The 15548-nt window shown below is 39.0% G+C and overlaps 1 protein-coding gene across 1 annotated transcript in view; it reads right to left on the minus strand.

Moving 5' to 3' along the window:
- Window positions 1-930: 930 nt before the first annotated feature.
- pdgfd (platelet derived growth factor d) overlaps window positions 931-15548 on the minus strand; it is a 53222-nt gene continuing 38604 nt past the window's right edge. Inside the window, exons 4-7 of the mRNA XM_086261372.1 lie at window positions 12641-12700; window positions 10536-10752; window positions 4672-4889; window positions 931-1643 (exon numbers count right to left, since the gene is read on the minus strand). Coding sequence (XP_086117498.1) covers window positions 1509-1643; window positions 4672-4889; window positions 10536-10752; window positions 12641-12700 — 630 coding nt within the window. The 3' untranslated portion in view covers window positions 931-1508. The remainder of the gene's footprint in view (window positions 1644-4671; window positions 4890-10535; window positions 10753-12640; window positions 12701-15548) is intronic.

The following is a 15548-nucleotide window of genomic DNA, read 5'->3' on the forward strand; positions in this document are numbered from 1 at the left end:
AACTTACCCAGATTTGTCATCTATTAATAATAATTCAGTGTTACAATGTGAACGTTTCATTTAATTTCTAGCTTTGCTGCTTTGACTCTCCATTAAACCGACAGCTACACACACATGCACACACAGTCACATGCTGAGCATTCACATGCTTGGATCCGCTGCCAGCTCTTACAGACTGTTGGTAACCCTCCACCCTTTAAACAAAAGGACCTCTTCCTGCGCTGCTACAGGGGGACTGACACGCATACACACACTCAAGTGCTGCTTGTGTTATGAGCAGAGATCAAGAACATCGCTCACGGTAATTCCCACAGATCTCTGCAAACTTACAGGGCAGCGTGTGAGATTGTGACACACACGAGCATTTAGAAAATTCAAGAAAAAATTGGAATCTATCATAAAAGCATCGTGCTCCTCTTATCCCGACGTGCTGGTGATCTACAAATAGAAGGCTCGATTTCCCCTTTTCCATCAGCCTCCTCTCCTATAAACTTCCTGTTTCCCTCTCTCTTTCCTTTGCTGTGCGTTCAGGGTCTAAGTGTCGCGGTTTTATCCGCGTTAGCAGAATTCCGCTTAGCAGCTGGAATGCCAGGAATGCTTGGAAAATTGGGCACGGGGCAGGAGCCGGATCTGACATTTTCTTTGATGTGTTCGACTCGGAGGCAGCGAGAGAGAAAGAAAAGAAAGACGCATGAGCTGTGTGGATGGACGGACAGATAACGAGGAGCGTGATATCCAGACAAAGTAGAAGAAGCCTCAGGATCCTGTATAAATAACTACAGTTTTTTGGGTTTTGGAAGCCTGGAGTGGATGTGTGTGCATGTAAATGTGTTAATGTGGAGGGCTGTAGTTAGCCTGGAGGTTGTAGTTCATATCAAGTGTTATTTTTGTGTAAACTTCCTTCAACCCATCCCCCCTCTCTCCCCCCCTCTCCCCTTCTGTTTCACACTCACTCATCTCAGCATGCTCGTGGCAGTTGCCTAAAGTTTCTAGAAACAGTCTTATTTAAAACAAAAAATGCAATAAAACATGTGACATAAAAGTAAAAGACTTCTTTTCTAGGGCTTGGAGAAAAATTCAGGTTCAGTTCAATCAGGCTGGCCTCCCTTAAAATCCTTTCATCAAAATGTAAATTTAAGTTTACAACAACGACGGTTTTAAAATTTGGGAGGAAAGAAATTGGACTGAGTTTAATGGGGATTTCTTTGGAAGACGTTAACACTCATACCATACATGTAATGTTTAAATGCAGCACGAACAGTGAAGACAGAAATACCAAGTTGCAGGAATGGTAAATAGCAAACATTGGGATGGGAGTTGCGTTTACAGGATTTACAGGTTTGGCCCATAGACAGAGGAAAGGTAAGTCATGACGCGAGCTGCAGTTTACAAGTCAATTGTTACCTTCTTCTTTGTTGCATGTTTGTCAGCGGTGCTATTATTATATGAAGTCCATTGCAAAATAGATAGAAAGGACAACTCGTCTAACAGTTCCAGATGTGCCCGCCTCAGCGAGGGGGCTGGGAGGGACACGCGCACTCACACTGTTCATGATGTGAGAGGAAAATTTCATCAATGACCCAGCGAACCTTTGGACTCTGATGGCGCTGATACCGAATGGGGTCTGGAGCATACTTCAGCACCTAGAAGAGGCACAGAGGGAAAAAATGGTAAGGACGCAGAATGGGAATGAAAATGGGCACAAATTATTTCTTGTTTTCCGTCTCGTTGCCAGACGTTGTTTTGTGCTGTCAAGTGATTGTATTTGTTGAATCCTGTTTGAATATAAAAGAGGAAATATCAAGAGGAAGCACACCAGTCGGGACAAAACACTACAGGAGTTCAACAACAACAACAAAAAAGAGGAACTGCTACCTGAGAGGATTTGAATATGTCAGAAAACTTGGCTTTGAAGCAAGTGGGCAAGTCAAAAATGTAGATTACAAAGTCGATGATGGGGTAGTCATGGAAAATCATCTTCTCCTGGCTTTTCGGGAGTTTCTGTTCTCCCTGTTTATTGTAAGTGGCTACACTAAAAATCTGTTCATGTCTTAACCTGTCTTCTTATTTGTGTTCAGAGTCTTTGGGAGCAGGAGCTTTTCCCATTATCAGGTAATAAGGAAAACATAAGTTACCAAAAGAAATGTTTACTGGGAAATACATAGCACTGAAATCATAATTTGATTTAGTCACCATTTGCTGCATTTCCTGTTAATGTAAAAATACAGCAAAGGTACAAACTGTTCCACAAATGATGCAGCAAATTTGTTTTCCAAAGCTCAATGAAAGAGACGCGACCAATGATTAATGTCAGGACTTCCCAGAAGTGAAACGTTAGTGTGAGTAATAACGTGTTTCTAGAGAAGTTAAGTCACTGAAGGAAGCAGCTACAGGTCCGTGATTACCGGCAAGGAGAAGAGTGAACAAAGGAAGTCACAGTCTCTGTACCCTACTCTCTCTTAGACACACAAACACACTCATGAGAACCCAAACTGCAGTGGTTCTGTACTCTGCAGTGCAATGTGTACCGACACAATACACTTTTTTTTCCTTTTCACACACATAGCACCATTACAACCCCAAATCCCACTTTTGTCTAAACTGTCATTGTATGATTTTTAACAGTGAGAGAAAGAGAGACAGTGAGAGAGAGCCCTATGGACTATGTTTCAATAATGATGCTATGCAAGAACAAAGACACAAAGAGATGGAGGGAAGTGACAGAGAAGAATGAATGGCAGGCTTAAAGAACAAGAATGGTGGATTGCAAAGGGATAAATTGAAAATGGGAATTGGGTAGAATGAAAGGATGATGGAAACCCAGAGAGAGAGAGAGGAAGGGAGAGACAGAATGCTTACAATGGAGATATGGAGAGATTAGAAAGAGAAAGACAGAGGCGGCATACAAAGCACTGAGAAGAGAAGTGGGGAGAAAGCGCGAGACTGATGGTGCATTGCTGTTTCATTGTTGATGCAGCCCTCGCTACTACTCGCCCAATTTCTCCCTGCTTGTCCCTCACTCTGCATCTAAATCACTTCCTCTCAGTCCCTCTTTCATTCGCTCACTCTCTTCCTTCCGCAGCATCGTGTACCCAGCACGATGTGGAACTTTTAAATGTCGTTCTCGTGCTTGAATAAATCTGCTTCACCTTTCTGTAACATTTCTGTAACCAGACTCGCTGCACCATACAAAAAACAAACCTAAATTAATGATTTTTATGGCCTAATTGATGTTTTTTTGTTTGGATTTGGGAGTGCTGATAAAAAATAGTCCTATTAGTGTAATGCCAGCTCAGCATTTCACTGGGCTTAAAATGTTGCTATGTATCTGAGGATTTTCATATATCTGAGTAACACAAAGAAAAAAAGTAGAAAGAAAGTATCCTATTAGTCTACGATGGGCCTGTAATTTGATATGATTCATGTGGTATTAGTCTTAGTTCTGATATATTACATTTAGCAATAAAAGTGCATTATAGGAATGTTTTTCTTTGTTTGTAATAGACGCAGAAATGTTCTTACAGAACTACTGCAGATAAATCTCAGTGCTTAATGATACGTTCTGTGGAACTAGCTCCCAGTTTGGTTTTGGGAGACTGGAACCCTCTCAACTTTTACAGTTTAGTTAGGTCTAGGCTGCTGGGGGGTTTCCCATGATGCACTGAGTGTTTCTTCTTCACCTTCACCTTTCTTTTTTCACTCAATACGATATCATACAATTGTTGGGATTTTCTCTGTATTTTATACCTTAGAATGTAAAGTGCCTTCAGGCAACTGTTGTTGTAATTTGGTGCTACATGAATAGAATAAAGCTGAATTGAATTTAAATGAAGTAATGAGCAGAAAGGGGTGAATGGAGTTAAAAAAGATTTCACAATATATATATATATGCCGTTTGTATTGCTGGACTTTGTAAATATTACAGTACATTTGTAATTATACATTCTGTCCATTGACTCATTCATCGCCATGTGTGACCAAGGTTAATATGATTTGTTGCTCCCTCTCAGTATTTAATGAAGACAGCAAAAGTTTGTGAAGTGTGAGACATTTTGGGGCGATTTTTTGCTGAATTAATTTTCAGACTTTTTAAGAAGAACCCTTAACGATCCCATGTACTGCTGCATAATTACAGCTGCAATATGCACAAACATTCACGGAAAAATATTGAGTACATTAAACTGTTTATGATTTGAACTATTGTTTTTATGGACAAGAAACTTTTTTTTCTTTTGAAACAGAATGTATTGAAAACAACAGTTTTACTAACAAACAGTGTAATGGTTGTTACAATTTGCTTCTTCTGGTGGACTCATCTAGTTCCATCATAGTTCAACAGTAACAGTAGCAAAATCATCTCTTACACCAAAAGTCTCAAATATCACATGAGCCATTATGGAAAACATCTTTGAAAGGTATTGCTCACCAGATAGACGCAGTAGAGGGAATATGTAGCAAATTTCCCTTTCACACCCTCTAATTTTTCTGCTCTTTTTCCCCATATAAAAAAGATTTCTGCTGGTTTACTGTGAGATCCAAATATCTTAGTGTGCCTGTGTGGGTGTCTGTATAGCTTGCACGTCTTTTCTTTCTTTCTTTGTGATGCTGTGTGGTCTGGAAATCTGTAATTATCTGAACTCGGTGTGAGTGCCTCCATGGTGCTAAACCTACCTCGTGCAGTTTGAGCGTTGTTTTGGAGGCCTGACAGGTACAACCATTATTCCAGTTAGTAGTGCCACAGCCACAGTTGCCCCCGCAGCGTTTCACCAGCAGACATCGAGGGAAAAAGACGGCGTTGGTGGTCTTCAGCTCTTCTCGCAAGTTCACAGAGTAGTTGCGAGGAGTACAGCTGTACCACTTGACATCGTTGTGAAGCCGGTTCAGATCAACTTGACAATAATGCAGAAAAGTATCAAATTAATAAACGATCACATTTTTTTCCCTCTCGCTTTGTGCTTTTTATCAAGACTTACTAATTTTTACAATAGCAAATTACCTTCTCTTTTTTTAATCTGTTGTGTTTTATGGTATGACAGAAATACACTAAGGAAAATAGCTCTTTTTATACTGTGTTACACTGCAAAGTTCCCTTTAACACTAAGATTGAAAGAGACAGGTCAGTTATTGCTTTATGTGATGATAAAGACAAATGTTTGGGACAGTGGAGGCACAGAATGAAGAATGGCGTGGAAGGACGGGAGTGATTTACATTAAAAATATCCTTAATATTGACTGAGTGAAAATGGTTGAGAGGTGGAGACACTATTAGTTATGGGGACAACTTCAATGACAAGTGACTGTAGAGATGGAGAGAGGATTGAAAGAGATGCAGTAAAAAAAGCAGGGGGCATTCATTGATTGAAGATCACAGCCTTTCTTTGTGTCATCACTTTGAAGAAAAATCACCTAGTTAGCACACACTGGACCTGCTGCAATGACTCAAAACTCATTTTGAGGGAATTAAGGCAATTATTTGACAGGTGGACACTTAAAATAATTAATTAAAGCACTTGTTGCTAAAGATTCAGATCCAGGAGCTCGACTAGAATCTTTATACGTTTATTATTCACATAAGTCTGCTCGGTGAAAATGTAGAAGGTGAATATTTGTTCTGATGCCAACAAACAACTGTGATGAAAAGATTGATTTGTAATGTGGTTAAGCAGAGAACTACAACAGTTATCTCAGTTATGCACAGACAAATGAGAGAAATGAAACCGACACTCGTGCTGTTTTGTCTGTGAAAAACAGCACGAGTGTTTTAATTTAATCTGGGAGCAATTCAGAGAGACCACAGGCAGTTTGAAGGCAAAAAGATAAGAGGAAGAATAGAAGAAAGACAGCAGAAGCAGAGCAACAATCAGTGGTGGTTTGATTGCTCACTGATTGTGGTCATCAGCAGAATAATAATCATTGCACTGTCCATACCAAGGGCAGTGAATCTTTACAACACACGCGGCATAGAAATCATAAAGTGGATAAGAACACAAGTTTTTTTATATTTTTTAAAGAAATTATTACACAGTTCACTTTCATTTACTTATCGCATTGATAAAAGTAGATGTAAAAGTTCTAAATGTTTATTCAGTGGTCTCCTAGAGTTTGCTGGAGTCATACTCGAGTACCAAAGCTTCAGCACTTATTATACCACAGTCCGATGTTCCACCGCCTGCAGAAACCACTTCAGGGATGCATGACTGAGTCGGAGCTTCGCAAAAGCAACATAACAAGAAGATACTGCTGATACGTTCACCTTTATAGTAGAAAGCAACTGTCCTCCCTGAGTACAAGGAGAAAGCCCTAAACTAATCAAGTACAGTCGTGGCTTAAGCACTCAAACCCTAGCAGAGCTTTTGTCCATATATATGTACTTGAAACAATTTAAAGGTAAAACTGTCAGCATTAGCAGAGCTTCATTAGCAGTTCAGGTAGTGCTGTAACCCCCCCCCCCCCAAAAAAAAACAAAAACAAAAAACAAACCAAAAACACTGGCAGCAAGACAGCATGGCTGCCATTAGGAGAGAAATGCGGGGAAAGATTTTATCATTTCCTTTGGCAGGGCAGAGAGAAGGAGAAGTGAAGGTAGATAGCGCTCTATATATATTGCATTTATAACACTGATGATGGTTGTTTTAGGCCTCCTTTTTCAGTAAAATGGTCATAAGAAATTAAGAACAGACTTATGAGTTATATAGAAAAGAAATGCATCAAATGAAAGCTATCTCTAGTTGAGGTGCTGCACACGTTTGCCTCTTCCTTTAAAATCCTCGATTTCTGTCTTACAGGCAGCTGATATTTGCACATCTGCGTCAGACTAAATGAAAAGTGGATAATGTCAGTGTTTGTGTGAGCATTAGCAGGTTAAATGAGGACAACTGTGTGACAATATTGGATAAGTAGAGAAGATAGTGTGAAATCAGTTTAAAGCTATCTGCTCATTTGAATAAATCTTATTATACATATAAAAATGTCAGGAAATTAAGAATAATGATCATTTGCTACTCAAATTCTTTCTAACAAGGGAAAGAACTGCCATGTGGAGCCTGGCACCTCGCAACAAAAAGACTCCTGGTTTGAACCATCTGGTTGGATGGGGTCTTTTGTGTGTCTTTACGGGTTTCCTCTGGGTGGTCCCCGGTGCTCGAACATGCTTGTCAGGTTAACTGGTGATTCTAAATTGGCCCTAGATTGTGGATGGGAGGGAATCAGGTTATCTGTCAGTCCGTATTAGCCCTGTGATGAACTATCCATGGCGTATCCTGTCTATTTCCCCTTATGACAAGTGGATAGGACCTAGCCTCCCACCCACAACCCTGAATTGGAGAATGGTCAAGTGTGGATACAGCTGAACTAAATGAATCTACATTTACAACCATATTATAGCCTTTATTCCTTGTCCATGCTTGCAAATGACAGTGAACCCATCATGTAGGTAGTCTGCGATTTTACTAAAGATAAAAAAAGACACATTTTCAGCAAGAGATAATTTCATGTCTGGTGACAGAATTGTGAGGTAATGTTTCTTTAGATTGTACAATGTGACAGCAGCACATTCAGACTTATGCTACTGCATTGCCTCTAATGAGCAAATCCAGTAAGTGTGTTTGTGTACTTTGGGGGTAAGGCACATGCTTTTACGGTTGACGGTGAAGGCACGGGGTTCTTTTTTATGCTGTGAGCTTGCAGGTGTGTATGTGTGAGACTTGCAGGTGTCTGTTTAAGGAGAATGAGTATAATCCCAGAAAGGCACTGGTGTGGAAAGGGGAGGGAAAGAACACAGAGACAGATGAGCAAGCAACACTCCAAGAATGACTGTGTCACTCACACAGTATCAACGTGAACACATCATAGGGTCTGAGCACGTGTGGAAAATCATAAAACATATTCTGCTCCAGTGTTTACCCCTCAGTTTCTTTGAAGATTAGTTTATTTGTATTAGCATTACGACGACTTCATTTGAAATTGTTTGAGGCTGAATATGTGTGAGTTACTTTACGGACCTGGAGCCGACCCAATTAATATTATCATCTGGCTCGCTGTCTTTCATGAGAACAGAGGTGGGTGTCTTTGTATGTGTGTCTTAATGAAAGCAAAGCCAAGCTGCTGACTGTGGCAGATTTCTGCTCCACTGCACAGGTTGAATTCCCAATTAGAGAGAGCTATACTTGTGTATCGAAGACCTGCAGCATCTATGCAGCTCTAGGTAGTCCTGCAAAATGCACTAACTGCCCCTACACAGAGCCTCGTCCTTGTGCCAATCCAGCATGCGCACGCACACGTGCACTAATAAATGAGATAGATTTGCTGTCAAGTACAAATATTTACTAAGGAACAGGACAGCCCTCGGGTAGAAAGACTGAAACAGGAGAGAGATGGCTCAAAAGCACTGCAAATGCTGCAAGCTTGAACATTTTTTTACAGACATGCACACACAAACACTCCCTTTCTATTGTGTATGGAATAAGCATATTAATTTTCATATCTAGTCAAAGACATCTGCAGTCTGTATCCCCAAGGATAAAATCTGCTGCTTGAATGACTGCAGGTCGCTGGCATTGACTTCACAGTAAAGAGCTGCGTTGTTCTGTCTCGCCTTAAACTTGTCACTGACTCACTATAAACCCTCCCAAAGGGCAATTCGATGATGCAACAACTTACGGCAATACTTTTGCACATAAAATGGAGCACCCCCCCGAAAAAAAGATCTCTGGTATTAACAGAAAAAATATTTTAAAGTTTCCTTTTTCAATCATAGTCAATCAGACTTCTCTTAGTTGTCACCGTTACTTTGATCACTATGCTGGAAGTGCATGTGCGTGTTTCTCCTGCTGTTATATATTCCTTCCTAAAAGCCAAATTAAATATTAATGCACTCACCTACTAGAAAGCCTAATGTTACAACAGATCTCTTTCTTAAGTGACAGAGGCTGGCTAATACACCTTTTCATGGGTTGTCTTTGGCTGTCATCTGCGCTATATTTGAACATCCAGCAACAATTTTGCTCCATCAAAGTTATTACATGACTAATTTCCTTCAAATTACAGCAGCAGACGTCTTCTGCAGTGGTGTAGCACTGAGTTTTATGTATAGCTCGGTATGTTAGAATGGGCCTCCTGCTGTTTGGGTCTGTCTGGGTCAGCACAAGGCTTCACGCTCTTCCCCCTCCCCTTCAAGCTACCAGAGACCGACCGCAGCGGCACGAGGAGGAATACTGTGCACGCAGCAGAGATTTTGAGGATCACCATCTGCAGAACAATAAAAAGGGATGACTTTCATCCTACGGCATCAAATGAAGCGAAGCCTGCGAGGTGGTTCAGGAACTGCACTGCGTCACACAGCACACGCAATAAAAAGCCTCATCGTCCTCGTGTCATATACCAGACGCCCTGTTTCAGCTGCAAGATTTCCCATCTCTGTTTCTGACATAGCGCCACATTTGTCTGCTCTTTCAACCCCTCCACCACCCCAGCATCCACTTGTGTGCTGACTGTCTGACTGAAGATAAACTAGTTCATTATTACTACTAGTTAGCTGGTCTCATTACAACACATAAGTCTACAAAGACACTATATAATGAGCAGTGGTGTGAATAATGGCTACTGTCTTGTGTAGTTAGTGTGTGGTGTTGTGGATAGTTTTGCGTTGTGTGTCAGAAGAATGAGGCGACTGCTGTCTCCAGGTAGAAAAAGGAGTGATACACCTGCTGCTGTCAGACCTGAAGGTATCAGGCTGTGATGTTCTTCTTTACAGTGGACAGAAATTATTTTTTGGAGTGGCACAAATAATTTGTGTGGCATCTTATTGAATGCAGAACAGCTGATTGTTCTGTAAATAGTCTGAATTTGTTTTTGTTTTTTAAATAGGGTAAAAGGTAAATGGCTGCAAATAACGTTGTTGTTTGCAAAACTTGATTTTAAAATTGACAATTTATATTTGCATTTAAAGTTATGAAATATGATTCATTAAACATTTATACCAATTATTTATGCCAATTATACCCTGGACCCCAGAGGGTTAAACATTTTTTTTAAAGTAATGCAATAGTTACTTTTCAAGTAATTAATTACTTTTAGAATCTTGTAACTCAGTTACTAACTCAGTTACTTTTTTGAAGAAGTAACTAGTAACTATAATTAATTACTTTTTCAAAGTCATTTGCCCAACACTGATAACAGCATAGAGGTGTTCAAGGTCACCTTAATGATTTATTTGTAAAAGATAATAAGCTTATAACTTAGAAACTATGATTTTTACAGGTGTGGTTTGTATTATCAACATATAAAGATTTAAAATATCATGTCACATTTGACCTCTGACCTCTCCTTCAAGGTCAACAGATTGATTTCAAGGTCAAAATGATAATAATGCTATACAGAGTATTCACAATTATGTTTTTACTGCCACTGTTTATACTGACAGCATATAGGCATATAGGGAATTATATATGGGGATTATAAATATAATCTTAATTTGGGCATCTGACCTCTTCTTTAAGGTCAGATAAGGTCAAACTTTCATAAGATGTAAAACTTACCTTTATTATGTCTGCCTGCCAGGTGATAGGCCCTGGATCTATAATGTATGTGTGTTTGAGTGTAGATGCTGTCCAGGTCCTGTCTCCATGTGTTTGGGTTGAGGGATCTGAGAAGCTGCTCCACAGTGTCAAAGGCAGCTATGGTTCTGTCTAAATCATCGAGTGAAAAAGGTGCCTGCTCTGTGACCGCCGCTGACACCTTCCCGCCACCACTGTCCTGCAAAGGTCAAGAGTAAAACTAGTTCTTTAATTCTATTTAAATTATCCTAAATTCCACAGTTTATCCTAAATTTCCACAGTTAAAGGATTACAGCTGAAGCAACAGCCATAACTTTGGAGCTGTTGTTTGTTTCTGATCAGAATTCTGTACAGATTTCTGAAAAATCTGAATAAACATCAGATTTATAAACTTAGCAAAATCTGGATTTTAAGAAACTCCATTTACTATAATGTAAATGCTCACTCTTTACACACACAGCGCTTCTGCTCAAATGAATGAGTGCATCCAGGCCTGTAAGCACTCTTGAGTGTGAGGCTGACCTTGTATCAAAATTGAAAATGCTACCAGTCATCACATGGTTGAACATGAGCATTACAGCATATATTGCACATATTAACAATACAATGAACCCTATTAAACCTCATGTGAATATTGTTAATGCCAAAATCTTTGCAACAATGCTTTTTAGCTATATGTCACCTGTTTGTGCATATGTCAACCTACTGTCTGAGATATACACATGTGGGGAAAAACATTAAACACAGAATTTCTGCTATTTAAAAACATGTTCTTATATCGAACATACACTCTTGAAATCACAATCTCCTTCTTGTCAGTTCTTCCCAACAATAGTCAGGACAGGGGTGCACAAGTCAAAGTCAAGTCAAAGTCAACTTTATTTGTCGATTCTTCCACATGTACAGGACATACGGAGAATAGAAATTGCGTTACTCTTCAATCCCTAGATAAATAGCAAATGAACATTTAAATATATTTAAATATAAAAGTGATTTAAAAAATGCAAGTAAAATAATTAAAAAGTAAAAATTTAAATAAATACAATTTTACATATAACAAGAAAGCTATACAATATACAATATAATGGGTAAGTGACATTGAGTGTAAACCAGGCAGAGTAGTGCAAATAGGCAAATAGTGCAAATGGAGATTTAGTAGTGTACGGTAAGAGAAAGTGTAACAACAAACAACAAACACAAAACGTAGCACCAGATTAAACAAAAGATATTTGGATGACCACTACTCTAGGAGTATAATTATTATGACATGTTGGACATTATAGGTATGACACTGACTGCCCTAATCAGCAATGACTTTCATTAAGGTCAGAGAACATGGGTCCTAATGAGGCTTCAGCAATTTAAGGGGGAAACGTGGATTCATCCAATGTAGAAACAGGCAAGAGCCGCTGAGATTTGTTAAGATTTATTGTAAGCTCTTAAATAAAGTGGCTTAATAAGTATCCTATAAAAATGATAATTTCAGTATCAGTAAATCTTCCTATCAAAATGTGAAACAATCTCTTATAAAATAAATGTTCACAAGAGCTCAACTGAATATTGAAATAAAATGTTTAAAGCCCCTTTGCATTGTTGTTTAAATAAAGACATTGTCATCTGTTACCATTTGTATTAGCTTTTCTTTTTGGATTATCTAATCCTTGTAAGAGTATAAGAGTATATGTACTAGTGTAAAACGTGCACCCACATACTTATATAACCAACCCATATGTATTAAAATTTCCTCACAGCCAGAAGCCCACTTATTATTAATTATTATGATCAGATAAGTCAAAGAACATACTCTTACAGAAATTACACTGATTTCCGGAACGTACTTTAAACATTAGTTTAAGGAAGCAAGTCATTTGACACTGTAAGGTTCATGCATATTAAATACAGTACATGCATGCAATAATGTATTCTGTGTGGGTGAGTGTTGGCCTATGCAAATGGTCCATATGTTACAATTACAAGTCATTGTTCCTGGTGTGCTTACAAATGCATTTATGCACGGGTTGGAAGTGTTGGAAGGCAGGCTTTTATACTAATAACTCATGAATAAAGTTTGTGTGAGAATGGCTTACCGACATGGGCACGGTGACAGCCTCCCAGTTGGTGTTCGATGCAGGCAAAGGAGACTCATACTGCAGAAAAAGAAAATGGAAATAACTGGTGTTATTGCTTATGGCTGAATAAGCTCCTAAAAAGTCTGCACACAGAGGCTACATGGATATGACACGTGACACATCAAAGGTGACTGACAATGCAGAAATGTGGATACAACTGAGTAAGTTGAGGTTAAGATTGTTGGGATGAGATGAATTACCTTTAAATGCTGCTTAAGAGGACATTAAACATTTTCTTTATTGGCAAAGTCTGTAACATTTAGTAACATTTTCTAAGCCCACCCAGTCACTGCACCATCCCCTGTGACCTTTTGCAGCATACGCCTCTAATGCATGGTTTGCTATGTGAAGAAACCTAAGTGTATCTGCTCCATGGTGTGAATGACTGACCTATAACCACTATTGGTATGTATTTCAGTGTAGTGATAATGCCACCTAAGTGACCTTTTCTCTTAAATCTCTCAGACATCACAGTCATACTGCACATATTTCCACATCTTCTCAAACTGTGTTTTTCTTCACATATCAGCGAAACTACAGTTATTGTAAGTGATGATTGGATTTGAAGTCAGGCAAATAAAATCCTAGGTAAAGGTTAGGAGAGGACTGTGAAGATGAGTGAGAATGGAAACTCTGCTTGCTAAAGGTAAATGCTTCCATCTATCAATTCAATGCTCTCACATTTTTACTGTTCAAGTCGCTGCCCTTGAAGTCAACTTGCAGGATACGGGGTGGAGCGTTCGCATGTTTTCCAAGACATTCAGGTATCTGCCTGTCCAGATGGTAAACTGTCAGTGTGTCAGTGAAATCCTGAAAGAATTTTCAATGAAGCCGGTCACAGCATGCCTTTGTATGTGCATCTGTCTGGGAACGTAATCAGACTCTGGTCAAAGCATTTTTTGACGCGAAACGCTCATCCGACTGAATTATTTGGCACTCATTCACACATTCCTTGTCTTTTTTGCCCTTTTGTTTTCACACAGACAAACACACGCACACACGCACACACACACACAATGTCTGAGAGATCACACTTTTTACACACACATAAAATCTCTCTAGCTATCGAATCCCTCTCCTTGAAGAGTCTTAAATACCATCCCCAGTCAATGTGGAACAGTAAATCTGTCTCGACTGGACTTCAAACACACAGCGCCCTCGCTTTGTCTTAGTGTGTGCTAGTAATAGAGTTGACATCAAAGATAGTCGGTGTGCAAAGGTTTTTTGTTTAACAGATTCTTCCATGTGGCCTTTGGATAAATGTACTCATACAAATAACTGCACACCCAAACCAGCTGTGAATGAGGTCAGAAGGTGTAAGAGCATGTGTGTGTTTGCACTCATATTACTCATGTTATGAGGACTCATACTATGAAATTTTCATGGTAAGGTTAGGGTAAGGTAAGGTTTATGTCATGTTTGGTTACCTAACGCCTGGTTAACAGACAACAGGAAATGAGTGTACGTTGATGCAATGTCCTCTGCAGTGATAAAAACACGCCTGTGTGCTTGAGTAAATGCATGTTTAGAGACGCCTAGTCCCGTTTCCTTTTAAGATCAAAAGCTTCATGTCATCCTTAATAGGATTGAATAAAGAGACTTGACTCATCACAGGGCATGGACAGAGATAATTCTTTTTAAAAATGTGTTCTCGTGCAATGGAAACAAATTTTCAGTACTAGTAAAAAGTAAAAAGATGAAAAACAGAATTTTTTCAACTCAACTCGAGGTCAATGTCATATTAATGCAGAATGCTTGCTTCATTATTAATGTTTCATTATTTATTTGTCTATTTGGTATTTTCTTTTATTGTCTAGCCCTTTCACCAGTATGAGTCTCAGTACATTTGATGTACTGGGAAGCTATCTGATCTAAGACCATTAACAAGAATAGTGGCCTCATACAGGATCTTCAAGCCATCCACTATAATTGTCCTCAAAACCAAATTTGTTAAAGCAGTGAATTAAAAAGACCATTCAGCTTGGTCAACAGCTTTCTCAGCATCCAAAGAGAGCACTAAATCATCAACCTGTCTATTTTCCTGAGAGGAAACAGTGTCTTTCAGTTTAGTCTAAGGAGTTTGAAAAGAGAAGGACTGGACTTCTTGAAGAAGAAGTTCACCATGATCTGGTTGACTGAGAACCTACACAGACATCTTTCAGTGTAACTTTCTTTTTTTTGTCCACTGGAGAGGACATAATGAATAGGTTCGGTCTCACGAGGGTAGGAGGGAATTCCTGGATGATACTGAAAAGATATCATTAATTTGTGAACTGTAGCAACAAAATGATGCATCTGCAGTAATGAATGATTAAATAATCCAAATTCACTACCAAACTCATCAGGTCCAGAGGATATTTCTTTCTCTAAAGTTCTCATATTGGATTAAACACCTTTTTTCTGGAAATGGGAGCATTAAGAGCAGATTGCTGCTATGTTCATATGGTGGGAAGAACTTATTCACTAAAACAGATTTTGAATTGTAGCACTATTTTGTTGCTACAATTCAGTCCAGAGTGTACACCACCTCTTGCCCAGTGACAGCTGGAATAGGTCCCAAACCCTCAGTGACTGTGAATTGGATTAGTAGATCAAAAATGGATGAAAAGATGGATGCTTCACAAATGTTTAAGTCACGCTTTATCAGAAAATCCTGCTTTGTTTTTCAGCACCGTATTTTTTTTATAACATTAGACAAGCCTAAGTGATTAACATAAAAGCAGGCCAGGTCATTATCTTCAGATTAACTGATTAAAGTTCTGCAATGTGCCCTGAACAATATATGTTAGCAGATCTAAATAAGATTCTTTGTAAATATCACGTGAATAAAGCAGAGAAGAGGAAGTAAAAGTCAGGAGAAAAGTTT

Source organism: Aulonocara sp. 'chitande type north' Nkhata Bay, linkage group LG14 (assembly GCF_057382095.1).
Source record: "Aulonocara sp. 'chitande type north' Nkhata Bay isolate Kocher_YH1m ecotype deep benthic linkage group LG14, A_spYH_male_GT1.1, whole genome shotgun sequence".
Taxonomy (NCBI): Eukaryota; Metazoa; Chordata; class Actinopteri; order Cichliformes; family Cichlidae; genus Aulonocara; species Aulonocara sp. 'chitande type north' Nkhata Bay.